Here is a 27,589-nt window from a genome sequence, read left to right as displayed (position 1 = left end):
TTAAAGAATATGTGCCTCTCTCTTTTGCTTGACTTGAGATGACTGATTACTTTATTCACAGCAGAGACATACCAATGGGCAAGGTGCATCTAATCCAGGGGCACCCTGTTCTCCTTTCTCCCCCTTAGGCCCTTTTTTGCCTTTCTTTCCCTTTTCCCCCTGTGGACACAATGGTTTGGTCAACAAAAACAACTATTTTATTGTGAACTCACACACTGCTACACGTTACTGTACATTACTTCAGCCAATTTGAAAGCTTGGGGGGGGGATAAAAAAAATCTGAAAAAAGGGTAATAATGAGTTTGAAATAAAAAAAGCGTACAAACCATAAGGTTAAGAGGAACAAAGGTACTGTAGTGAGGGAAAGGAACGGTATTAGAAAATACAAAGGAAATTAGTGAGGTAGCAGGAGCATGTAGGAGCAAGTTATATTCAGAAATTACAAGATAATATTACAACTTTTTGATTCTAGGAGTCAAATTAAGGGATAACGGGCCTTTAGGCAAGAACCAATATGCAAAGGTTTCAGGGGGCAGAGGGGAAGGAGAAGGGAAGGCACCTCCAGGAAAGTGAAGCATGCTTCAGTCTAAGCCACGCGAATAAGCAAGGAATATAATTATTATAGAGGCATTATTCCTTTGTGTTTACCTAAGAAGGCAGTAGCCAATAATTACTAATAAGTCAATCCTTATTCAGGAGGTTAGCATGAGCAAATATACAAAAATAGTGCCTCTACAAACTAGAAATACTCACAATAAATTGTGCAATTGAAAGCAAAATGGAAATCAAATATTTTCATTGGATAATGCCAAATACAGCTCTCCTCTTGTTATGAAGATATTCAACTAAAGTCTGAGTGCCAGTGATATACATATACTATACCAGTGAACCAATCAACTCAGAAAGGCATTAGATCAACTGAAGTAGATTTGTTTTGTTTCAAAGGCGTACAAAATGAAAGTCATTTAATCTTCAAAAGCTATATGTAGTATAATCGAAGGTTTGACTGAACTTTTATTTTCGCATAACTCTGGCAATAATATGTTATAGTCACATGTTTCACTGGTAGAGACAAATTTTACTGTTGCTGGATACTTCATGCAATCTGTGAAACAAATGAGATCAGACTCATCATAAAATATCCAGGAGAGCTGTAGATGGCACACACTCAGAACTATTGAAACATAACTTATACAGTGTATAGAAGAGCTGTGGTTGGATGCAATCTACAGAACAGGTGTGGATGAAGAGTGCATGCAGGCCACAATTGACCCTTGGATGGATAGATCATGCAGACTATAGGAGAGGGATGGGTGGCACATGCAGGGTACATGAAAGCTGAAGATGGGTAGTGCATGAAGAGTACAAGAGAGCTGCGGACAGTTAGAGCTCTGCACGTAAATATTGCCATAGTTAATTTATAAACATATTCTGATGCAAACAAGAGTAACTTCATTATTCCTTTTTACTGTTTGCCAGCAGATGTTGCTGAGGGCTAATATTGACATTACTTTGCCACTATTAGCAACATATTGTGCTTTGCGAATTTCTATAAATGTGGGTATCTTAGGTTTAGTGAACAAAATATTTCAATCTTCAATTCTTAAAGAAAAAGTTGATTTACAATTAAACAGAAATGGGCAAGGTAGCGATTCGGAGGAATAAAATGCAAAAAAGTGAACAATTCCATTGGTCTGGAAACCTGATCCACTTTGCTATAGAATGCACAAATACAGAATATTTCAGCTCATTTACTCTTGCTACTTTACTCTTTTGTTTTGGTCAGCCTGATTCAGCCTGTCCAACACACACAAATATCCAATCATTAAATTTAAGAGCATCCAAACCAAACTGAGTTCCACATATGGATGGACATTTCAGTTTGTCTGGAATGGAATGCGTATTCACTCAACAAAGAAACACACTCTGCTCACCAATCCTGCAAAGTGTTTTAGGCATAGGTTGGTGAAAGTTAAGAACTGGGGTCCCTAGAGTGTTTGTTGGAGTATTACTGGCGCTTGGTGTTGTGAAAACTGCCCGGCAAGCTTCCTGCTGCTTATCTAGATTGGGACTCCCTACGCATTGGAGTTTGGGTTTGCAGGGTTAGCAGGAGCTGAGTGGGAAAAATCCCTCCTGTATTGACTGCCCTAATCCTCCAAGATAGGATTGGGTTTAACTGTGCTGCCACCCACAATTGAAGTGTCTGTCAGAGTTCACCATCAAGGTACACACAGGAATAATGGCAACTTAGGTGAAGTACCAGGTACCTGCAGAACTGTATTCAGGGAGAACAATGAGAAATTAAACTGTCTTCAGGAGAGAATGGGGAGGGAGAAAATTGGAGCAGAGAAAAAAAACAAGTCCTACTCACAGAATTGAAGACTGAATAAATTACTGTATTTGTGACGAACATTTTTATCATTATTCCACTCTGTGATTTTCAGCCCTGCATTGTACAACAGCCAGTTAAATCTGCCTGACTGTATATCAGACATGTATAATACATAGAGACTATATCACTTGTTGTATTAACCAAAATAGAATCAAAAAGGAATACTGCAGTTTTATGCAAATCTGGTTGTCATGCAACCAGATCATTTCATTTCAACAAACAATGAAATAAGCTATCATAAGATATATTCATATAATACAAAACATTCATACAATACACAGACATATTCATATAATATGAAGATAGACAGAGAAGCACTGACATGCAGCACACAGATATATTCAAGCAATAACACAATCATGCAGTAATTCAGATGCATGCTTTCAATTCACAGATACATTCATGCACCAATGTATCAATAAATATACAGCAATACACAGTCACACAATGTTCCAATACAATCTATCAAGTATGCAACCATACATACATACACACACACACACCAGTGTGGTCCAACTGTTTGGCTGCAGTGGGCCGGATTCCTTATTTGAGGAAGGTCTGCGGGCCACTTAAGCATTATTTTGTTTCCCTTCCAGAGACATAGCCTTTTCATGTTGGAAGGGGGTCTCAAAGTGCTCAATACTGTCTGCTGGACCTGAGTTGGGGGTGGGAGCTGAGAGAGGTGGGGAAGGGGAAAGATGACCGAAAGCCTAGTCAAAGAGTTAGGGCTTGACATGCCTTCAAAGAGAGGAGGGAGGGAGCGAGTCAGAAGGACTCCGGGAATGGAGCTACAGAGAGCGAGGGCAAAATGACGATTGTGGAGCAGATGGGGTGGGGGGACATGAAGCAAGCTGGCGTTTGTGGGCAAAGGGAATGGCCAGGTCAGGAGGTCACAGAGGTAGGATGTGGAGGGGGGATGAAGGACATAGAGAAGTATTTCACTGGGGGAGAGTTTCTGTGAGGAAACTGCACGGTACGTCACTCAGTGTCTGTCCTCTCTTTCAATCAATCAATCAATCAATCAATTAATCAATCAATCTCAATCCCCTCTCTCCCCCCTCCCTCTCACACACTCTCTCCCCCCACACACTCTTTGCCTCTCACTGCAGCAGTGGCGGGAGCTGGCATTTTGGAGGACACTGAGCGGGGAGTGGAAATAAGAGTGTGTGGCATTATTGGCACTCCCCGTTCTGTGTCCTCCCAACCACCAACTCCTGCCACTGCCATGAGAAGATCGTTCACTGGGAAGGAGGCTAGTGAGTGGCCCGAAGTTGGAAATGGTCTCGGGGCGGAAAAAATCACTCACCAAGCTGGATGCAGCCCACTGGCCACCTGTTGGACCACACTGCAATCTATGCACAATCATACAGCAATACCTAGATACATTCATACACTACACGGATACAATCATATAACAATACACAGATGCAATCATGCAAAACACAAATACAATTATAGAACAATACAGATACAATCATACAACACACAGACACAATAATACAAGACACAATCATAGAGCAACACACAGATACAATCAGACAACACACAGATACAAACAGACAACAATACATAGGTCAGGAATTGCACCTTTTCTCCCCTTTCTCCTCTATCTCCTTTTTCTCCCTGATGGCCTGAGAAGCCCTGAAAGTAAAACATTAAATGGATTAACGACCAAATTATCTTCCCAAAGCAGTATGAAATCTATTGTATTCTTTTGGAATATTCTTCATCACAGTTAGCACATCTTTATATATATTTCAATTCCAGTTCCAGCTAGATATTTATTCAGTTCTTTTCTGAAGGAATTGAGGAATATTAAGCACCTTAGGATACCCTGCTATATAAATGTAAATTTGTATTTGCACTAATCATGGCAGCAGTGTCTGTGTTTGTTGGGAGCTTGTTCCAACTCTACTCTATTTAAGAACTGCAGAAAGTCAACTTCCAAATTAAGACTGAATTAAACCTTTTTCCCAAATTCTGCACAATCGTACATTTTAAGACAAGGTTAAGAACATGACGAATTTCAGAACTCTAGTACCTTCTCAGTCTGTTCTGTTGGGAACAACCACCTAGCCAACAACAACTTGTATTTTTATAGTACCCTTTACGCGGGGTAGTGTCCCAGTGGCGGAGTCTGACACTGAGCCGGGAAGAGGGAGGGGGAAGGTAACACCATAAGCACGATCAAAAGGAAGGTCTTTAGGTGGGATTTGAAAGTGGGGCGGGGGCAAGGCAGAGGGATTGAGGGAGAGAGTTAAAGTTTCAAGACGTAGTGGCTAAAGGCACTGCCACTGATGGTGGAGCACAGGGGACGAGGGACAAACAAGAGGCTGGAGCCAGCGGGTGATGGAGTAAGGGATAAGCAGATCGGATAGGTAGGGAGGTCCAAGGGCATGAAGGGATTTGAAAAGGAGTGAGAGGATCTTGAAATCAATCCGTTCGGTAATTGTGAGCCAGTGGAGCCTGACAAGGACTGGTATGATGGGGGTACTGAGTTTTGTGCAGGTGAGTATCTGGGCAAACTATCTAACGTTTAAACTACGGAAGCATAGTACTATTGCTGGCAACGTAGCCTAACACAATCCTGAGTAATATATTCTTACATATACAGTATACCAGTCTCTTAATTTTAATTTAGCTTTGGAACTGCAAAATAATTCCCATAGACCCTCCTGCCAATTGTGTGTTTCATCATTCCACTGAATAGTCTCTCATCCACAGCCTTCAATCTGTGGCATGTCAGCCCAGTCTAATGCTCAGGAGTTAAGTTTCATTTTGCTGTGCCTCTTACATAATTGTAGCTGGTAGAAAGCGAGTACTGTATATGGGTGTAATTTAATCTCAGGTTTCAGATGAGCTGTAAACAAGTTGAGCTGCACTGGTGTGATTTATAGTGTGAGCTGAGACCCTGGAATAAATAATGCACTCATTACCAACTCCCAACCATCTTGAGTTCAATAAGTAATCCAAGCTGTGTGAAGCTGTCCCATTCCATTTCTGCAGCTTGCGCACTGTGAGCACACTGACAATCAGTTTACTTACGGGCAAACCTGTGGGGCCCCTTGGCCCCGGGTCACCACCTACTCCCTTTTCACCCTAAAAACAAAAAAAAGTGATCACAATTATAAACAATCCTGGATTTCAAGATCTTTGGTTTTGCTAAGTAACCACAGCCACAGAAACCACTAAGCATAGCAAGTCCTGTGGGATATGGCAAGTTTAGAATCTTGCTGGTAACATAGTCTAACATAATCCTGAGTAATATATTCTTATATATACCCCACTCCCAATAATAGCTTTAGCATCTAATGGAAAATAACAGCTGAAGTGAAAACCATTAATGATTAAGTCAGTTTGCCATAATATTCTTGATATTGGAAGCTATTTTTCACAAAGGAGATGATAACTTCAGAATAATTCACTAGTCAGAGAACATACCGAGTTGGAGTGGTAGTCAGGATGACATTTAAATAGTCTAGAGGGCATATATAATATATATATATATAGTCAAATCAAATGCAATTACCATTATTATTACTAATATTTTTGTCTCTTTAATCTAGCTGGTAATTATCAGAATTCCACCTATCTGACAAATTGAGCAGAAAATGGTCCTATTTTAGAGAAACAAAAAAATGTTTGAACATGCTAAAATGATCTGTAGCCTCGTGCAACCTGTTTGACTCCATTGTCTCTGTAGTGAAGTATGTTGCAGATAAAAGAACAATGGAGCAGCTGGGCTTGTATCATGGATCTGGGACCAATTTTCAATTAAAATGAACTAAACTTCGTCAGTTCAATATGGGATGTTTGTTATCACAAGAGAGAAAAAAGCCCTTCAGCCCATTTGAACTCATCTTTCTAAAATATTCATCCTACCATCTTCCAAGCTGTTTCTTAAATGAATCCAGTACACAGACTTCTATGACCTTCCTGCGGTAACCCATTTCAGTTGTTGATTTCCTCTATGTACTTTGCATCTGTCATAAAATTTCCATTCACAACTCCGGAAAGCTGTGCTCTTTTGTTCTTTTTTGCATATCTGAAAGCATTATTCTGGGTTTACTTTCTGCACCCCATTTAGTATTTTAAATGCCTCTATAAGTTCCTTTTGAGAAATCTCTTAAAAGGCTGAAGAGCCTTGGTTGGTCATTATAGCTATCATCTAACGCAAGATCAGCTTGGTTGCTTTCTTCTGGACTGCCTCTAGGACTTGATCCCTTATCTTGCAGCAAACAAAACTGTACACGACTACAGGTATGTACCTTGGTTTCTAGGGATCTGAACTCAAGTGATTTGGTCATATCACTCTACAACTCTTTGGTCTCGTTTATTGCTTCCTCACACTGTTTGGCCATGCTGGGTCAACTAAAACCCCTAGATCTATTTCAGCAACCCCTTATTAAATCTCGTCACATCCATGGTGTATATATGCCTCCTATTGCTATCCTATAAGCATAATGTTACATTTATCTGTATTGAAATTAATATGTAAAACCTGATCTCACATTTGTTTCAATTGAGATTTTGGATTGCATGAATGCTTTCAAATCTGCAGTTGCTACACAGTACTCCAATGCTACAATAAAATAACAATAATCATCCTTGGCATTTGATATAACGCTTTTCCAGTCAGTCGGATGTTTCAACGTGCTTCTCAGAGTTTACTGTAAAGTGTACTTACTGCACTATTTTGTAGGCGAGCCATAGCATACAAATGATATATAGGTTCTAAACTAAGAGTTAATAAAGCTGCCTGTCTACTTCCCATAAAAAAGCATTAAAAAAATTACCAAAAATACTTTTTTTTATCCTCCAAATTGTCTTCCCTTTCCTAAAGACATTGACTCCTGCTTGGGCACAGTTCAGTAGGTGTTGGGCACCTTTTCTGATCTCACCCAAGTGGCTGTTCTTTCTGTTTTTCAATAGTGATCAGGGATGAATTTCAGATGACGTTTTCCCTTCCTAGCCCAAAGTACAACAGCCAAACTCTGGTTAAGATCAGCTGATTCAGTACGTATCCGGGATTTAACCTAGGAACTTCTGTCTGCATGTGTATAGCTGAGTTTCATCCTAAGCAATGCTTTTATCAACGTTGCCAGCAAGAAGGAAACTTGCACTGTTTCCATTCTAGGTCAAAGCTTTGGAATGTCGGAAGCAAAATAATATTGGATGGGCAAATTTCCCTGAAACAAGATCTTTGACTTCCTGAAATGCAATTTCCTGCAATCTGTTAGCCATTTTAGACCACTAATCCTGCCAGAAAAATAACAACTAGAAATGGAAATGTAGCCTTCTCATTTAAACAAACACTTGCTAAGTATATACGACACTTACTCTTATTCGCTCATTAATTTTTTACCAAGCCCTGCACTGTTTAAGTCAGTCAGTGATGCGTTTGCAGCCCATTCCCCCATTTGCTGCTTTACAAATATTAAGCTAGTACACAGACTCCTATGACCTTCCTGCAGTAACCCATTTAAAGTTAAAGTTAATTTTAGTAAATTTAATGCTGTAAAGCTGTAAGCAAATGTTTTCTATGTACAAAGCAACTAAAATACAAATTGCTTTATAGATATGTGTTTGTTATTTATGTTTTACTCAAATAAAGCGTTTTTTTTTTAAAAACTTGCAACACTGGTCTGTTTTTCATTCCGATTAGTGATTAGATCAAATAGTTAGGGGAAGAGTCATCACCACAATGATATAAACCTTCGTTAACCATTATTTATCTCCCAGAATACATCCCAAATAAACACTTCTGCAGTTGTTAAACTTTGCCACCTTTTGGAAGTAGGTAGTTACTATTCTCGGATTGTATTGGGCTGAGAGTACACAGCAACAAATTGCATTTTACATAAGGTAACATACCCCGAGAGCTTTAAAATGACTTGGGTGGACACCAAACAAGGAAGAGGGGGTAGAGGGAAAGGGAGGTGGCCATAACTTTTGTGTGCTGAAAGGCTATATTTTGAGGTGAGACTTAGAGACAGAAAGGGATGAGGCGCGATGGAGTGGTAGAAGGAGAGAGTTCCATGGGTTAGGGGTGTAGGAACTGATGGATCGGCTACTGATGGTGCAATGGAGAAGGCGGAAAAAACATCCAAGTTAGCTGAAAGGAGGGGGCAAGCGAGGAGAGGGACAGAAGATCAGAGAGTGGGTCGTTATGGAGGTAGGGTCGAGGACCTTGAAATTGATCCATGAGGCAATGAGCATATAAAGTTTGGTGTGGGTGAGGATGCGAGCAACTGAGCTTTGGATGTGTTGCAGCTTGCGAATAGTGGAGCTAGGGAGACCAAGGAGGAGTGCCTCAGAAAATGCTAAGCAGAATATGGCAGGGGTGTGAATAAGTATTTCAGTGGCATGGGCTGTGAGCAAAGATCATAAACTTACTAATAAAATGAGAATAACCCTCTTGAAATCAGACAAAACACTGATTGTGAAAATGCTTTAAAACTTCAGATGCCATTGTTTAAACAGAGATTTAACATATAAACTGATTAGTAAAGCATACTAGGCCCCACTTAACCTGGGGAGAGTGTGAATTTCCCTTTTTTTGGCTGATGAAAGCCAGAAAATATATCAAATAAATAAATCTCTTTAAAGACACCCAGGTGACCAGAAAATACAATTGAAAGATCATCGGATTGAAACAAACACTGTCACGTTTTCTGGAAGAGGACAATTCCACTTACCTGGAGAGGATTGCTCCACCTGCTGGTAGTTATCAAACATTTAACACAACAAATGCCTTGAATGTACTTCAAATGTTACTCCAATCTGACAGAGAGCTTGGAATTGTTGCAATAGACCAGATATGAATACTTGGCTCTGCTAACAATACACAAGTACACATGGTCGGTTTCTCCCCACCACAGCCCCCATCATATGAGTGCGTTTCTGTGGAGGTCTGGTTGTCAAGTGCAGCAGGGAATGGTGACAAATTGTATAGCCAAGAATATAGGGCAGCCCTATCCACTCAGCACAGCAGCCCTCGACTGTAGTGCTAGGATTAGTATTAATTGCACTTGTAGAGATGTTTAGTCTTCCTAGACATAGAGCATCATCTGAATCAGAGCTAAAGAGGGAAGAAATCAAAAAGGCAAAGAAGTGTTCTGCAAAAACCACAGTGACTACACTGTACAGCAGTTTTAATAGATACAATATTATCATCTGTGTATTTTATTTTGCATCATTGGACAGAAATGTCTTTAATTTAAAAAATACAAGTGTAGAACCCTATAAGTAACCAGAAGTCTATTGTCAACTTCATGTCAAACCATGGGAATTCTGCTCTGATAGGAATTGATTCAAAAGGAATTTCTGTGAGTCAACGTGATGTAGATGCTTCATTATTTCTACGTACATCTGTTGATTTTATTTCTAGATGTGCTTTATATACTCTCATGCTCTATTAGTTGATATATTTGTATCTTGTTGCAAAATTTCTCAATACTTACTCTATCCCCCTTCGGACCTGCTGGACCTGAGGGACCCATTGGACCATCCATACCCTGGTGAACACAAAGAAAACAGTTAACTGTGGTGAAAGTTCCCTACATCTATTGATGAAATAAAAGACTTCTCTTTCCTGGGGGAAACAGACAAGGACATTTCACACATTTGTGAATATTATTCCATCACTGGCAATGTACATACTGGAGGTTGTCCGATTGATAACACAAAACAACTTCCAAAATGACAGAGGCAGCAAGAAGGGTCGAACGGCTCAATGTTTGCTCATTTGCACAATTCTTTTTGCACTTTGTCAACTTTTCGCAACCCAACTTGTGGTACAGTTAGTAGCAAATGGATGGACCTCTAGCTAAAGAAGGTACAGCCTTGGCACACCACACTTGCCTGTAACCACAACCCACTGAAACATCAGCAGTCTACATTCACCTTGGACCTGCTCCAATTCACACTGGTGGTAGGTTTGTTAATTTCAGGAGAACGTTGCAGCCATCAAGGGAAATCCCTGATGAATTCAAAATATAGATTTAAGATGTTTTTTTCGATTGGCATCCAATGTAAAAGGCAAATTGCATTTGTTCTTTCCTAAGACACTGACGCACTTTATTTCTCTCTGTGAGTTTACCTTGGACTAATGTAGCATACTGACCGGAGTTAAAAGGGGGGGAAAAAAACAGGTAAACTTAACCAAGTGAAGAGGACTTATTAGCACCTCCTGCTGGCGTGTGAACAAATCATGCACAAAGAATGGAGTGAGTATGAAGGAGGGGATTATGAGCACACAGCATTGACTAACTTCAGTGGACTGCCAGCACCAAGCAGAAAGAGGATAGTCAAAAGAAAGGATAAGGAGTACTTTAAGTACAAACGTGACTCACTCACCGGCGGTCCTGGCTGTCCATCTAAGCCAGATGCGCCCTGCATGATTTGTGTCATTAGAAGGGTGGGGTAAGAGGAACACGATTTTAGTGTACGATGGTTAATGATCAAAAACAACTTCACACAAATGAAATTAAGGTGGGGTCCCTGATTCAGTCGTGTATTAAATACAATCACAGACACAACAGGCCTTAGCACAAAAAGTAATGTATCATTTAGTGGTAACGGAGAACAGATGACATGAAGTTATAGAACATTGTGGTTAATTATCTAAAATTGATCTAAGTGAGAAGTGTGCTGTGGACTATTATTAAAAGAAGCCCTGTTCAAGAAAAATGCAGCATCTCAGGCCCATCTGGTTGTGTTGTGTGCAACAAGAGCACTTTCCTAATACACTGTGCCACTCTCTCATTGCACAGCCTTGGCACTCCAGCTACTTCCGTCATTTCTATGAGAAACTATTTCCTTTCTTTTGGAGGTATGGAAAAGTCCATAGTGAACCAAGCTAGAGTGATCATACCTGCAGCTTCACAGAAACAGAAATATAGTGTGAGGCAATACAATACCTTCACAAACACGGTTTCCCAATGGGAGCAAGGCCAACATGCTTCATATTGCACTAGTTGCATTCAATCCAGCGTTACAGCAGAGGGAAAGGCAACTCACAAACTACTGTCATATGGGGGTTGTCATGTGATGATCATTAAATGTGAACTTTTCATGCCTTGTTTATTTTCTCAATCAGCATCTAATAGACCCATTAAACCCAACCCAAATTTACTCCTTATTCTTAAGCATTGCAAATAGCACAAACATTGAGAATGATTAGATTGTAAACTAGGGAAAGAAAGATTGTCTTTGGAATTTTAGGTTTTAGGTATGCCACAATGGTGGAAAATAGTGCACAATGGCTTAAAACCTACAATGCTTCTTAACCCATTTTTGTGTTCAAAGCAGAAGAAATTGGCATAAAGGAACAGTGAACTTTGTTCCTTTTCCTCAATTCACACTCGTCTATACTCAGTGCTTCTGGCCTCTGATCACCACAGATGCTCCTCCCAATCAACCACTTCATTGCCAATGAAAATAAAATATAGGAGTCTGACTTTATGTAGTCGGTTTCCTGAAATAGGCTGCTCGAACATGGCTGCAGCTCCAAATAAGCAGTTTTAAATCAGAATAGAGATTCCTAAAATCCAGTCTGGGAGCTGCTCGTTTTTTACAGGTGTTAAATGAGGAGCGGTAGTGTTAATCAAGGTAAAGGAAACAAATTTGAAGTGTTTCCTAAGAGTTCTTTGTGCCAATTTATATAAGGAATGGGTTAAGAAAATACAATTCAGTTTACATTTATATAATGCATTTCACGTCCGGAGGAAGTTCCAAAGCACTTCACACCATCAGTGGTGGGAGAAGGGTGGGATCTGAAGAGAGTGGGAAGGAGAAAGATGACTGAAAGCATGAGGTAAGTATTGAGTAGGGCTTTCAAAGTGGGGAGGGAAGGGGTTATGTTTGCACCGTGTTTAAAAACTACATGGCGTCTCAGAGCACTTGACAGTGGCAGAGCCTAATGCGGGAGGGAGGAGGTGATCGTAATCACAATCGAAGAGTAAGGTCTTCAGCCGTGATCTAAAAGACGGAAAGAATGGGGCAAGGCAGAGGGATTGGGAGAGAGAGTTCCAAAGCTTCGGGGTGTAGTGACTGAAAGCGCAGCCGCCAACGGTGGAGCAGAGGGGATGAGGGACAAGCAGGAGGCCAGAGCCAGTCGAGCAGAGGTAGCGGGTAGCGGAGTGTGGAGAAAGTAAGTCAGAAAGGTAGGGAGGTGCCAGGGCATGGAGGGATTTATAGACAAGTGAGAGGATTTTAAAAGAGTAGCAAGTAAGTGTCCTAAAATTAAGAAATTAAGTTTGATTGAGTTACTAGTGCTGAAATGGTGAATGAGAGGTCAAGTCTTGAGGACAATTTTATAAAATGAGCAACTAGTATAAATGCCTTAGGGAGATAATAATAATTCTTGCATTTGATATAGCTCTTTTCACATCTTCTAGACTTCTCAAAGCGCTTCACAGAATAGAATGTTAAGTGAATTGACTGTATATTTGTGGGCGTAATTTCCGGCAGCCAATTGCGTACAGCAGTGTCCCACAAACAATAGTGGATTGCAATGACCAATTTATTATTTTTTTTGAGGGATTATTATCAGGCGTGTGGAGTAAGGAAACTTGCCCATGGTTTCGCCCTGCCAGGAATTGAACCCAGAGACATCACAAGGCAGAGAATAATGTTCATAGAATGACAATGAGGGGTGTTAATTATTTAGGATTTTGATGTGTGCTCTGCATTCTGCAGAACTGATTGGAAACACTAGCACATTTGTGATTAAAAAGATCTGTAAAAGGCAATATAAATAAGGCAATTGGACAAATACTGAGAGATAAGATCTGTCTCTGCTCCAGGACTGTGCGTGTTCCATTATAGGTCAGAGTAAACCAGAGCTGTTCAAGCTCTGTGATTTAAGCCATATTAAATGTTAGCTACTTACTGGGAGACCAAGGGGTCCTCTTTCACCTTTCTCACTTGGTTCACCCTTCCCTCCTTTAACACCATTCAACCCTGGTTCACCCTAAATGTAAAAGTAAAGTCCACCTTTTTTTGCTACTTTGAAGGTTAAAGCTAGGACAGAAATGCATTCAACTTTATCACAAAAAAGATACTGCAGATTCTAGTGCATTGGTCAAATATTGTACAAATTATTTTTCTCTTCTGCAAGCAGGTCAATATGTTTTCCACCCCCACCACACACACATAACCCTCTGATGAATTTAAACAAATTTTCTTCAGCAGTTTAACACTAGAGGTAAAACATATTTTTCTCTCTTTAATCTGTAAAGTTAATAATAATGTGGAATGTAATGCCCCAAAAGGCTATAAAGGCAGATTCAATGATCAGGATGTTTAAAAGGGAGCTGGAAAGGTACTTGGGAAGTGAGGTTATTCGGGGTTATGGAGAAAAAGTAGGCAAGTGGGATAAACAATCTGCCATGATCCAATGGGGTGGCGGAATGGGCTTATCCTGTTCCTTCATTCCTATGAAGAGAGAATCTCCAGCTGTGAAACATTAGCAGATTTGAGATTCAGTATAATTCCCACTCCTCTGCTGGTCAGTGAGAGTATTTGAGGCTGTCTTAACCCAGTATAAATTAAATCCAACATTCTCTGCTGTTGGTCTTGTACTTTCCTTTACCCCTCCTGTCCTGTGAGAAAGTGTGTGGCCTCTGTTTGTGATGAATCGTGGACTCAGACCCCCATCACATCATTCACTATTGATGCAGAGAGTTGGAGTATTCCTGAAACTGGTTATGGGGTATCAAGGGATATGGGGTAAGGCGGGTATTTGGAGTTGAGGTACAGATCAGCCATGATCTTATGTATGGTGAAACAGGCTCAAGGGCTGAATGGCCCACGCATGTTCCTATCAAACTGGCCCTCAAGCAATTTCACTGTTTGGGGTCTTGGTACTCAACAGAAGGTTAACAGCATTGGCCTATAGAAAAGGTAGCATGTATTTGGGCACTCTAAAGACTGACTGGGGATTGTGAGCAAGATTGTCTGACCAGAGATAACTTTACTGACCTTGGCACATAACAGCACCTAATCCTCCACCAGTTAGTAAAATTACTGGTCTAATGAGCTTCCAATGAGGAAACAAATCCTATTCTACACTCATTGACTGACTTACATGATTGGAAAATGAAAAGCACAAGTCCGAGAGTCACAATGCAGCGCACTGCCCAGTAGCCCTCATGCTCAGCTTTTAAGGACAACTCCACTTATTAATAATGCTTCATTTTGCAAAATATAGATACAGGAGGAGGAAGTTTATATGATATGGCCATTAAAAGCTGCAGCCAACAGCATTCTCTAACCACACCAATCAACCATTTTGCATAATAGTGCAGTCACAGAATCTAGAACCTGAAGCACTGGTTCAATTGCTGACAAAAGAGTATGGCCAATGCATGCACAGTCACAATGCTGCAGTGAGTGAAAGATCCTTGTTACTGATGGCACTGAAGAGACCCTGATGTAAAGAAAGCAACCCCATGCACTTTGAGTGATCAATGTGAAGTATACAGAAGCAATGTATAATTGCAGTGAGCTGACCCAAGTGTGCATCTGCTGAAACTATCTGTAATGGTGACTAATGCACAGGAATCCTCAGTAACACCTTTTTGTGTGGTGATCACTTTAAACCCGTAAGTTCATGAGCTCCAGTGATAGCCAAAGTTGGACTTTGTTGCTTTTTAAAATATATATTTCTTATTAGAAATGGTGTCAGTGGTGAGAAATAGATTCTTGCTATACTATCAAGGCTTTCTGTTTAAAATGAATCCTCATACAACTTGTATTGCATCCGTGAGATGTTTCCATTTCCAAACCACCGCTTTACCTCTCTGAGCAACACTGATGAATTAATGCTTAGCCTGCAGAATTTGAAGTTAGTTTTTTGTATTCTATTTACATTGATGGGGGAAGAACATTTTAAAGCAACCAAATTCACTTCAATACTTTATTGACTCTCAGATTGGGGATTCAGTCATCTACTGCTTGAAGAGCAGATCACAGGTAGCAAAGGTGAAAAGTTGTTGTTCTGATATATGGGTATACAGTATTATGCTCAGGGTAGTGATTGATCAATAATTTTCAACAAGATAGTTGCCAATTTGTTTTGCTACAGTATGTAAAACATCTGCTCCATTAAGAACTTACAGGTTTAAAGATGCTACAACATACAATCAACATTAAATCAGGCAGACAAATGGCACATAGCATGCACAACTCATTTTACAAAAGAGTATGGAGACAAATTAAGGGGTACATTTATTTTTTAGTTGCTACAAGCTTTTGTGACGTTACTGGTGTTTTACCTTAGGTCCTGGAAGTCCATGTGGGCCCTGCAATACAACATAACGGATAAGTGGAAATGGAGTAACATCCCGCCTTCACTTTGGTAAACCAGTTCAACATGTTGTATATTGCAATGAAATACCTGACCATTCTCACCTAACACACTACATCTGAAAACAAAAACAGAAGTCACTGGGAACCCTCAGCAGGTCAGGCAGCATCTATGGAGAAAGGAAAGTGAGTCAATGTTTCGGGTCCAAGACCCTTCGTCAGAACTCAAAGTTCTCAAAGTTCTGATGAAAGGGTCATGGACCCGAAACGTTGACTCACTTTCCTTTCTCCATAAATGCTGCCTGACCCCCTGAGGGTTCCCAGCGACTTCGGTTTTTGTTTTCAGATTTCCAGTATCTGCAGTATTTTGTGTTTTGAAACTACATCTGAAGCTCATGTATTTCTGACTTTTGGGTCATAGTTCACTGCACTGTTAATAATAACTTTTACAGTGGGAATTATTTTCCATGCAAAACATAGGAATTTGGGGCCTTAAAATTCAAGTTAGGATCCTACCCCCTATGTTGCACCTAACTACCCTGTCCAATTCTGGACTCAGCAAATGGTGTATGGGAATGTACATATAAGCCGACCTGAACAAGGTAAGTCCCTTGAACTTCTAAGCTACTTGACATGACTGAGAATGCAATTCTCTCATTGAGGGGTGGGGCAAAACATATACTATGGAACAGCTCAGCCTGGGGCAGGCCAGAGTGGGGACATGGAGCAGGCCGGAGCCTGCTGACCGGAGGGAGTGGACAAGTTGATAAGGAGTTAGCAGGTCAGAGAGGTAGGAGGGGCAAGGCCATGGAGGGCCTTGAAAGTGAGGACAAGAATTTTGAACTTGATCCTCTGAAGGAATGGGGAGCCACTGGATCCAGGCGAGGGTGGAGGTGATGGGATCACGGAGCCTGGTGTGGGAGAGGAAATGAGCTGCAGAGTTCTGGATGATCTGCAGCTTATGGCGGGAAGTGTTGGGAAGGCCGATAAGTGGGGCATTAGCATAATCGAGCCGGGATGTAATGAAGGCACGTATGAGGGTTTCGGCGACCTGAGGGGTGAGGCAGTGGCGGAGTCTGGCAATGTTGAGGAGATGGGGGAAGGCAGAGCGGGTCATGGCACGGACGTGGGGGAATAAAGGACAGTTGAAGGTCGAACAAGATGCCCAGGTTCCTGACTGGCTTGATGAGGTAGAGTGTGCATCAGTGGATGCTGATGCTGCCAGTGCCTGAGGTGAGGAGGCGCTAGCGTGAGCCAATCAGGAGAGCCTCAGTCTTGCTGACGTTCAACTGTAGTTGGCTCTCATCCAGGACTTGACGTTTGACATGCAGTCTGTCAGGCCATCAGTGGTCCTAGAGTCAAGGGTGGAGGTAAAGAGTTGAGTGTCATCCACATACATGTGGAAGTTGACGCAATGTCTGCAGATGATATATCACCCAAAGCACTGACAAAATAAGCCAGGACATCGGAGGAACTACCTTTTCTTTGCAAAAATCTTCCATCTGAAGAAGGCAGATATGAGCTTGGTTTAAGATCCAATCTAAAGGATGGTACCTCTGACAGTGCAGTGCTCCTCCAACATTGTATTGGAGTGTCAACCTAGATTGTGAGCTCAAGGTCCTGACTTACAGCTTGAACTCTCAAACTTAATATTTGTGAATGATGTGCAGGATAACACAAGGGCTTTAAGAACTTTCTGGTGCCCTTTACTAAAAAACAGTACCTCCTATCTCACAAAACCCAAAGGTTTTGACTTACCATCGGACCTGATGGGCCTTGCATTCCGGGGACTCCTGGAGGTCCTACAATCTGCACACATAAATACCCATCATGTAAGAGTCATCACCATATCTGATTGTCTTCAGTTCAAATAAAATTGAAATACACTCAATCCCATTGTAATGTGCATCATTACAGCTGAAAATTGGGATGTGTAGCAATGTAGGCACATTTTTGAACTTATGTAAAAAGGACCTAATGAAATAATAACTACTTGAGACAGATGTTTGGAGCGATATTCTGCCTGTTACTTCCATGCAACAACTATGAGGAATGTGAGTTTATAATGGCCAAATCTCATTCCAAGCATAAATCGTTGAAATACAAACATCTAACTATGACAGAATCTCTCATCTCTTAGTCTCTCACAGAGTAATGTACTTAGGCCTGCTTGAGAATTGCAAAAATGTATATGTCTGGAAAAACAATACAACTCCAGTAGTATTTCACATGTACTATTCCAGTATGCACCATTGCTAGAGCTTTCTCTGTGCATCTCGAATTCACATCCACTTCATACAGCTGATGGCAAAGACAGCTGTATGAGTCCTCAGAGTCAGAGCTCTCAGGCAACACTGCAGCCTTCTGAGCAGCTGAGGCTCACTTGAATAGAATGTCTTAGAGACAATCATAGACAGTACCACTTCCCACCTCTCGCGCCCATCCTAAGCCTCAGTGAATTAAGGAGGAAACTGCTCCACTGTAATAGACTATGATCAGTGTATCTAATATTCAGGCACTTACTGAAGGGCCTTGTAAGCCAGGTAACCCACGGTCTCCTTTCTCCCCTTTCTCTCCCTTTTCTCCATTAATACCCTATGCAAAGAAAAATCACTGGTTACAGACAAGCTGTAAAAAACAAACAATAACGTGAACTTTCAAACAATACAATTTCCTTGATATGTCTGTGACTATTCCAGATCACTGGTCCTGGCTCCCAGCAGGGAGGCTTCCAGCAATCCATCAACAACAATTTGCACTTACATGCGTGCCTATCGTAAAATAATGTCTCAAAATGCTTAACACAGAAAACCAGAGCAAGTTGGGAGATGGGATGAATGGTTGAATGCACGGATTAAGAGTAGTTTTTAAAATGGATTCTGAAATCAGAGAGGGAGGGTGTGAGGTGAAAGAATTTTGGGAGAGTTCCAGAGTGTGTGTGTGTGGGGAGAGGGTGGGGATGGGGGGGTGAAATTTTGCTGCAATGATGGGGTGGATGAAGTGGGGAATGTGTAGCAGGCCTGAGTGAGCGGAGTGGAAGGAGTGAATGGGGTGTCAGAGCTGGATGCAGTCAATAATTACTGACTGAAATTCTGACGTTTCTTAGCAGATTTAATGCAACACCAAATCTGTTATGAAGCCTGACAGTTTTTACCCGACTGCATTAACTCCAATTCTGTTAGCTGTAATTCTGGCCCAAGAGGAAGCAGTATGAACACCCTGGATACAAAACACTCAGAACTCCTCAGGTCACAGCCTGAATCAAATTTTGCAGCTCTTTACTACACTTTACAGTGAATTCTGTTAAGTACTTTTCGATGACATGATATATCAGATTCAAAGATTATTATTATTTGAATCTGCTTTGAAATTCCTTAAGAAATAAATATCAAATACACTCACAGGTAAGCCGGGGAGGCCTATGCTTCCTTTGTCTCCTGGAGCACCAATGTCACCTTTCGACCCTCTAAGACCCTGAAGATAAGTAAGGTAATGACACTGAGAATTATGGTACACGTTCAATTACGAAAGACCTATTTGATAGAAACAATCAACTCCAAAAATAGTTCATAAAAGATTACAACAGACTCCACCGTATCATCACAGTACCTGCACTCCATCACGTCCAGATGGTCCTGTTAGGCCCATGTCTCCCTGTTGTTCAGAATAAAAACACAAATGGTTTTTCAGTGAACTGCAATTGCTTCTCACTTCAACTAATTATTAAGGAGAAACCAAAGCCTCCTTCTCTTACTAATGCCTCATAAACTTGGAAAAGTGTTCAGATATGTCAATGAACAAGGATATAACAGCACCGCTGTATGGGCGTGAAAGGCAATTTCAGGACAAATATCTGAAAATATTTCTTTACACCGAGGGAAATCAGCAGCTAGAACCAGAAAGGATGGCTGAAGCAAGACAGTGGATTCATTTACTTGCTTCTGTAATGGGGAGTTGATATGATGGATATTTTAGAGGATGAGCCAAATTGGCCATTGGATCTTCTTTTAATTTCTTCTTCGCCCCTCCACTCTTCCTCTATTTTCTCTCTACAAAAAATGGTCTTAATGTTTTGCATAAGCCACAAAAGAAGAAATTGTCTAATGGTGGAAATAAATTCCCATATTTGCTATCAGCAGATGAATTATAGCAGTGACAGATATGCTATATGTTTTAAACAACACATAAACAATAAATAAAAACTCTAAAAGAATGAGGGTAAAATATACCCTTGTCTGGTTGGCCATGTTATCTACCAGTACTGTGTTTTAATCCTAACATATTTACCCCACTTTTACAATTCTCTGCTCTTGTCTTTGTTTTCCATACTTCAAAATAGTGCAACTGATACATGAGTTAAGACAGTCACCTTTTTAATGGGACTGTGTTTAAGGGACAGAGATATAAGATATGTTTAGATTACTACTGAAATGTCTCACTAATTGTGGGACATTCAACAAAGAAGAAAATGTCATTTTGGCAGTGCCCTAATCACCAAACTTCAACTTAGTCAGTGGTGCAGAAGTGGTTGTTGGGAATTTGCAGAGTAAATGGTGCCTTGACAGTGCAATATGTACCTTGGCCATTAAGTGCATCTCCTGCAGGCAACTGAGATGTCTCTGTTAGCAAGAGCTCGCAGGTACACCTGAGGTATGTGGGGTTCCCTGGTAGAGACACACTTTATGTCTCAAGACATTCTTCACTCCACTGTTCACCCACGAGCACTTTTTCAACCTCAAAGAGATGCTCTCTTTCAGTTACTGAGTTGCTGGTGTGATCACTTCAACTGTTGCAGAATGAATGTGATTGCAGTGCAGAAACAACACAGAAGCAGAAACCCACATCTTATTTGGCACCAGCCTATTCATTCCAGACACAGAAGCAAGACTTTTCCTGCAATATTCAGAAATTTCCTGTTAAAAAATGGGAAGAAATGAATTTCTCTTACCTTTGGCCCTTGTATTCCTGGAGATCCCTGAGGCCCTGGTGGACCCTGACAAGCCCAACAGAAAAGTTAGTTTTACACAATGATATTCAAGATCAAGTCTTTCCACAAACATCCTTTCATAGGACATGCAATTGCCTTAGTAAATTCAAAATGAAAGCACAACAACAACAACACTACATTTGTTTAGTGTCTTTCACATCGGGAAGATATCCCAAGGTGCTGGACAATCAGTGTTCAGACCGAGCTGAGGGTTGGGATCCGGGAGGGTGGAGGGCAGAGGCGGAAGGAGAGTGACCAAAGGCACAGTCAAAGATTAAGTCTTGAGACAGCTCTTAAAGGAGGTGAGGCAGAGGGACTGCGGGATGGAGTTCCAGAGGGTGGGGGCAGAGTGGCGGAAGGCCCACTCACCAATGGTGGGGTGGGTGAGCCGGGGGATGTGAAGCAAGCTGGAGCCCGCTGAGCAGAGGGAGCGGGCAGGTCGGTAAAAGGTTAGATGGTTGCAAAGGTAGGGGAGAGCAAGACCATGGAGGGCTTTGAAGGTGAGGACCACAATCTTGAACTGTATCCTGTGTGATGGGAACTGGATGCAAGACAATCACATTCAAGTGAAAAGCTGTCAAATTAATAGAAATTCAAGGATTTGCAAGAAATGGGTTTCCTAACAAATGTACCAAGAAGCTTACATTAATTGCAGGTCATGTGAAAAGGGATCTTTTCTACATCCTCCTCAGTGCTGTACAATGTTACTAATATAAACTTCAGCAGCCTGAATTTGTAACACAGCCACAAGCCACAATAGCTCATGCAATAGTCCTCAGGAGCTTGGCTAATTACCGTAACAGTGAGAGTGGTGATCCTCTGTCGAAAATGCCAAAATTAAAGAAAAAAATGCATGTGAAGAGATATCTAATCAACAGTTGCAACTGATTGTTTACTGTATTTTGCCATGGATGGACATTTGCTACATTTATATTACACCTTCAGGTTATTCCAATACCTCTGAACTGCTTGGTTACACTTATCACATATCCAGTCTTACTTTCCCAGGATTAAGAAAAATGAATAGTTAAGCCTTTGTTCTTGGCATTTTTGAGTAAACACTGTACGTGACAATGAAAATCTATTTTTGTAGCTCGACGAATGATGTAATATTTTTACTTCATTGTTTAATTAGGTACTAGGGAGCTGGAGTCAGTGATACAGAAGAAAGTGCACATTGGAGATAAGCGCTTAATGTGTCGGACTAGGATCCTCCTGACACCAGTCTCAAAGCCAATATCGTTGAAGCCCTGCATTAGGCTTTTTAAATTTCTTCCTCAAGTGTACTGAATGGCGCTTTGCAAATAGAAGTTGAGAACTGGTGATTTAAAAGCTAAAAAGTGAAAATTAAACAGGATAAAATAAATAGCACCTGGACAACAGAAGTGCATTAAGAGCCATCTACGATCATAGTAAATTGAACTGATTGGATGTCTTAAAGTTAAGTATTATTTGAATGCTAGAAATGTTGTTGAATGTTGATAAGGACTAAGCTGTATCCAATTGCAAGCGAGCAACCTTGGTTCAATTCCGGGCAGGACGAAACCTTGGGCAAGTTTCCTTACTCCACACGCCTAATAATAATTCCTCCAAAACAAAACAATAATAAATTGGTCATTTTCAACCCACGACTGTTTGTGGGACACTGTTGTGCGCCATTGGCAGCCGCGTTTCGTCCACAAATATACAGTCAATTCACTTTACAGTATATTCTGTGAAGCGCTTTGAGACGTCTAGAAGACGTGAAAAGTGCTATATCAAATGCAAGGATTATTATTATTATTAATTGGTATAAGTCCAATGAAAAAGAAAGTTAAGCTTTTACAATCACACAATATTTTCAACAAGAAGATTGCTTGTGGAACAAGGAGGCCACTTTTGACAATCGTGCTCAACCACAACAACAAATTTACATTTATGTAACATTTTTAATTTTGGGAGGACATCCCAAGTGGCTGGAACTATGACATGCTCCAAACTGTGTGACATGGAACTATCATGAGTGGCAGCCACCTGGTTTCCTGAAGCTGTTTTATTGTTCTGAGTCACTTCGATTTTATAGCTAAATTAGGGGTGAACATGGGTTTCAAATTTAGGAATTTGTAGTATATCGATTATGTGTCTGATGTGCCAGACGTAGAATCCTTCCCAATACAAATCTAAAAACCACCATCCTCGAAACCTGGTCACACGTACAGCTGTTGATTAGCAGAAGAGTGGATTACTCTGAGTATTTCTGAAGTTAAAAAATAACCATCACAATAGCCAGCAGTGGAATACTGAGCTGGATGTCGACTGAACCTCACCGATTTAGCATTGAGAACAATGTTACGGGAGGCATCTCTGGGACATTAATTTCTAATCAATACACTGCAAATGTCAAAATTGAATTCATTTGTTAGACCTCATTAAGCGTTAAAAAAATTAAAGGCCATAAACCCCTTTTTGTATTATCAGCTATTTAAAGCAAGTCATTAACAACTCTATGAGATGTCATTGACTACACACTGATTCTAATTGTTCTGGTAACTTGCCCAGACTCTGCGCTTTTACTGTACTTAGAAATATTAAATAGATGTTAACAGTTTAACTAATTCAACAACAAAATCCTCTGTCTCAAGGATCGAGTCCCATTTTTTTTTCAAACCCAGGGTACTGACATGAAACCAATGGGTTGAATGGTCTCATCTTCCTGCATCTATGATTCCAGGTCATTGTGTCCACCTCATGCAGAGCATCCACACAGCCAACTTGCACCAAAAGAGAAAAAAAAAACGTGCAAATGTCAGCTATAAAACAAAGAAATATTTCTTATTTGTGGGATGGTTTGGTGGTTGAACACACTCGCCTCTAAGGACCTAGAATCAATTCCAGTCCAGACTGATGGAATGATTCTCTTTTTTGCTGCCTGGAAGTGAAAATAGTCTCAACCATTTCCCAGTGGTTACAAGCCTTCAGCACATACTGCCAATAATTCAGTGCTAATTGGTCCTAGATTGACAATCCCACTCAAAGACTCTACGTGAATGCCTGATTTAGGAAATGGAAAATACAGCAGAGAGTACTCTTCTGTAGTTTGGATTAAGAAGCATTTACTCTGCAAGCTGCTCTAAATTTGACCTGGGAGTAGTTAATGCTTACAGTCGGCACTTGAGATGGAGAAATGTTCCATTTCCCAGGGTTAACATCCCTTATGTTGATAGGCAAACAAAATCACCCAAATGTGTACAACAAATACAGTGGGAACAGGGATATGTTTGTGATGGCATTTATATTTTTAAAATACTTTTTTATGATAATAATCCTTGCATTTGATATAGTGCCTTATCACGTCATTGAGACATCTCAAAGTGCTCCACAGAATATACTGTAAAGTGGATTGACTGTGTATTTTGCAGGCGAAACTGTCAGCTTGTGGCATGTTCCACCCTCAATCATTGCCAATGGGGTCAAAAGTATACTGATCACTAAAAACAGCAATCTTTTCCACTAAGTCTTTACAGTGGATGATCCCATTATAAAGATTTAGTGAATGAGAGTGCTATTTTACTGATTAGACCACAACGCCCTCTCCCCTCCCCACACTATTGCACATCAGAGGTGCAACATTCCATATGAAGCAAAGAAACTGCTGAAATCGCAAACAATGAAGATGAAATTCCTCTCATCACTAAGGGCAGCAACTTTGTTGATGTAATAGGAAAATCCCAACAGAAGCACATGCACACAAGAGACTGAAATTGAAGCCTGTGGCAATTTTTCCCTGACTGTCAAAGTCCCAACAAAAAGATGTTCTTTCCTGAACATTACTTCCTTTACTACTAACTGTGGCTGTTACACTACCAGATTACCCCCAGAGGCAAGCATGTCTCTGGAGACAACTAATAATGTACATCAATCAGGCTATTTTCCAGACTCTGGATCTGGCAAGACCTGGCTTGGAGTCAGATCAGCTGTTTGTATCGGAGTGAAAGCTGAAAGAGAAGCTGCCACTCCAGAGACCAACAGCTGATTACCGTGGTACGTGTCAGACTGAAGATTTTGGAAAACAAATGTAGAGAAAAGTAAATGTCGCAGAGCGCTGAAATGCAGTAATGCCTCCACATTTCCGCACTTCAGATTACTAAATATAGGACATGCTAATTTTGAACAGTATTTGAGTCTATTGTGCTCACCTGCAATGCTTGATGGATATTACCATTGTAGTCTATGATCTCAGTGACTCCTTGTTCACCCTTCTGCCCAGGTGGACCCTGAAAAAGATCATTGCATTCCATAGTGAATACATAACTATAGTTGTTATTTACCAGCACTAAGAGATGAGCACTGAGAAGTACAAAGCTACTTACTCTGGGCCCCATGGGTCCTGATTCTCCATTCATTCCATGATCACCCTACCACAGAGAGACATTGGCAAACAGTTATTCACGCATTCTTAGACATTTTAAAAAAACCACTCAAAAAGTAGTGGTCAATTATGAATAAGCCTCTGGAACTACCACTCTAACTTGCCCTCTCTTACTGTCTAGAAGACCTGCCTCAATTCTCATTTCTTTGAACTGCCCCATGAACTCCCCACTCCCCTTGTTCAGTGTCAAATCCTGTGATGTGATCTGACATAACAATAATAATCCTTGTATTTGATATAGCACCTTATCACATCCTTGAGATGTCTCAAAGCTGTTCACAGAATATACTGTAAAGTGAATTGACTATATTTTGTGGGTGAAATGACATGTTACCCTATGTGAAGTACACTATATAAATACAACTGCTGCTGTTGTTGAACATAAAGAATAATAGATATTTCTGTATAACACAATAGTAATATTGTTGAGGGGTTCAAAGACCCAACATTTCTCATATATTAATTATAAGAAAAACACTTCCAAGTTGTAGACAAATTTAAGAATTTTCCAAAATTTTGAACGATCTTAAATAAGGAATTGATCGTCTCAGATGTCATACGTGAGAATCTCTGGGAGCTTCAAAGTACCATCAGAAAACATAAAAATATCTATAACAAAGGCCAGCAAATCTGCTCTTGCTATAGGTGATAGCCAACTGTGCGATTATGGATTTCTCTCTCCCTCTGACCTACACTCAGTTGATTCCCCCTGACCTGGAAGCTCCCTATTCTCTTCACTTAACAACCCCATGCACCCATCCCACCATCTCAAATACAGCTGTAGGATATCTAATTACCTTCCACACCTCACCTTCAGATCTGGTTGCCATCTCCAACAAAACTAGCAGCACAGTACATCCTCTGTACAGAGAATGCAGCTAGATCAGTCTAATGAATGCCCCTATAACCCTCGGTCCCTCTCCTCAGTAGATTCATCTAGTTATTTTTACAAATGTTAATTAACTTAGCATGAATTGCTTTATCTCAAAGTCTGCTCCTTTAACAGTTAGTATGGTTGAAGCCAGGATGCTTGTTTCTCTTTAAAACACAGCTTAATGCTGTACAACAACAACTTGCGTCCTTCACGCCACTGTAATGGGAGGATGGTTATATGGGATTCCAGGAAGAATTAAATCAAATAGTTCAAAAGGCCTTATTCATTCGAATCCTTCTTGTGACCTTATGATGTATTTTCTTTTAATGTAATGGATCCTTACACCCGATATAAACACATCAATGCTTCACTATGCATGAACCCAAGTGGTGCGGATAGCACATATATTTCTGTTTTTTCTCCCTACTGAAACCAATATTTTTCTTCAAGGCGGTAGCCCTTTGAGGCCCAATTCATTGCTATTTGAATTGTGAATTGTAATTTAATTGTAAAACAGCAAACTCTCGAAGTTACAAACATTTCAAACTTATGAGTATGAGCCATTTCCAGGTAGATGTATTTATGATGTCACCCTGAGTTGCTATAATAATAATAATAATCCTTGCATCTGCTATACCAGCCAACACCACTTGATGGTGCTGAACCTCACACTTTATGTGAAAGAAGCACAATGACATCACTTTGGCTGTGGATCCCTTTGGGTAAAAGAAAATAAAGTGGAGCGACTCAACAGAAAAAGTAGTGTCTGGGTGAAGGAGGGGTAAAATCAACTTATGTCCCATATGTGGACTGAACTGACGACCTCCAGATTAAGTGACTGACTTGTTGCTGACTGCACTAATGAGGCAGCTGTGAAACACTCTGAGCCTGGTGATTGAGCTTTGCTGGCAAACACCCTATTAATATGAGAAAGGTCCTGCCAAGAAAGGCCACCAGGAGAGAAGCACAGACTCCGTGCTAGGACTTCTTGATGAGAAGGGAAACCTGTGAACAGTTGTGGGACATAGAGATCTTCGACTCAGGAAGGACCAGAATTTGCTTCATAAAGACTGTAAAAGCGAACCAGAAAAGAACGTGTGCTTCTTGGACACATGTTCTTTTCTGGTCTTTCTGGTTTTTCTTTTCTATACACACAAAAAGCAACCACTTTGCCAGTGTCCCTTTCAGATTTTGGAGTAAATATAATGGAAGAGCAAGCTCTGAGGGATTTATTTTTATGGAGACAGAGCGTGGAAATGGGATTGCATCAGATAGCTCCAGTGGACATAGTAATAATAGTTGCATTTGAAGCCTTATCATATTGTTGAGAGGTCTCAAAGTGCTTCACAGAATATATTGTAAAGACTGTATTTTGTGGACAAAACGTGGTAACCAATTGTGCACAGCAATTAAATCTTTAAGGTATCCAAACCATATCCTTGTAAATCTCCAGTCTATATATTGTGATGCTGACAGATTTTTTTTCTTAAAGAAGCACATCTACTGGGAATACTTTTTTGGAATAAACTTCTAATTCAGGTCATGGTTGAAATGGTTAAAATGTCTTCCCCTTGGCCAAATCTTAACCCACTGACTGCATCCTTACCCATGTGAAGC

The 27,589-nt window shown here is 40.6% G+C and overlaps 1 protein-coding gene across 1 annotated transcript in view; it reads right to left on the bottom strand.

The window, feature by feature from the left end:
* LOC103175881 (collagen alpha-1(XXV) chain) overlaps positions 1-27,589 on the bottom strand; it is a 355,351-nt gene that overhangs the window by 9,893 nt on the left and 317,869 nt on the right. The window contains exons 21-34 of the mRNA XM_042341303.1: positions 25,040-25,084; positions 24,866-24,943; positions 21,486-21,509; positions 20,652-20,696; positions 19,313-19,357; positions 19,106-19,177; positions 18,227-18,298; positions 17,462-17,512; positions 15,673-15,699; positions 13,287-13,367; positions 10,751-10,786; positions 9,856-9,909; positions 5,438-5,491; positions 3,980-4,033 (exon numbers count right to left, since the gene is read on the bottom strand). Coding sequence (XP_042197237.1) covers positions 3,980-4,033; positions 5,438-5,491; positions 9,856-9,909; positions 10,751-10,786; positions 13,287-13,367; positions 15,673-15,699; positions 17,462-17,512; positions 18,227-18,298; positions 19,106-19,177; positions 19,313-19,357; positions 20,652-20,696; positions 21,486-21,509; positions 24,866-24,943; positions 25,040-25,084 — 738 coding nt within the window. The remainder of the gene's footprint in view (positions 1-3,979; positions 4,034-5,437; positions 5,492-9,855; positions 9,910-10,750; positions 10,787-13,286; positions 13,368-15,672; positions 15,700-17,461; positions 17,513-18,226; positions 18,299-19,105; positions 19,178-19,312; positions 19,358-20,651; positions 20,697-21,485; positions 21,510-24,865; positions 24,944-25,039; positions 25,085-27,589) is intronic.

Source organism: Callorhinchus milii, unplaced genomic scaffold (assembly GCF_018977255.1).
Source record: "Callorhinchus milii isolate IMCB2004 unplaced genomic scaffold, IMCB_Cmil_1.0 Scaffold1, whole genome shotgun sequence".
Lineage (NCBI taxonomy): Eukaryota > Metazoa > Chordata > Chondrichthyes > Chimaeriformes > Callorhinchidae > Callorhinchus > Callorhinchus milii.
This window is presented reverse-complemented; position numbering and strand designations above follow the sequence as displayed.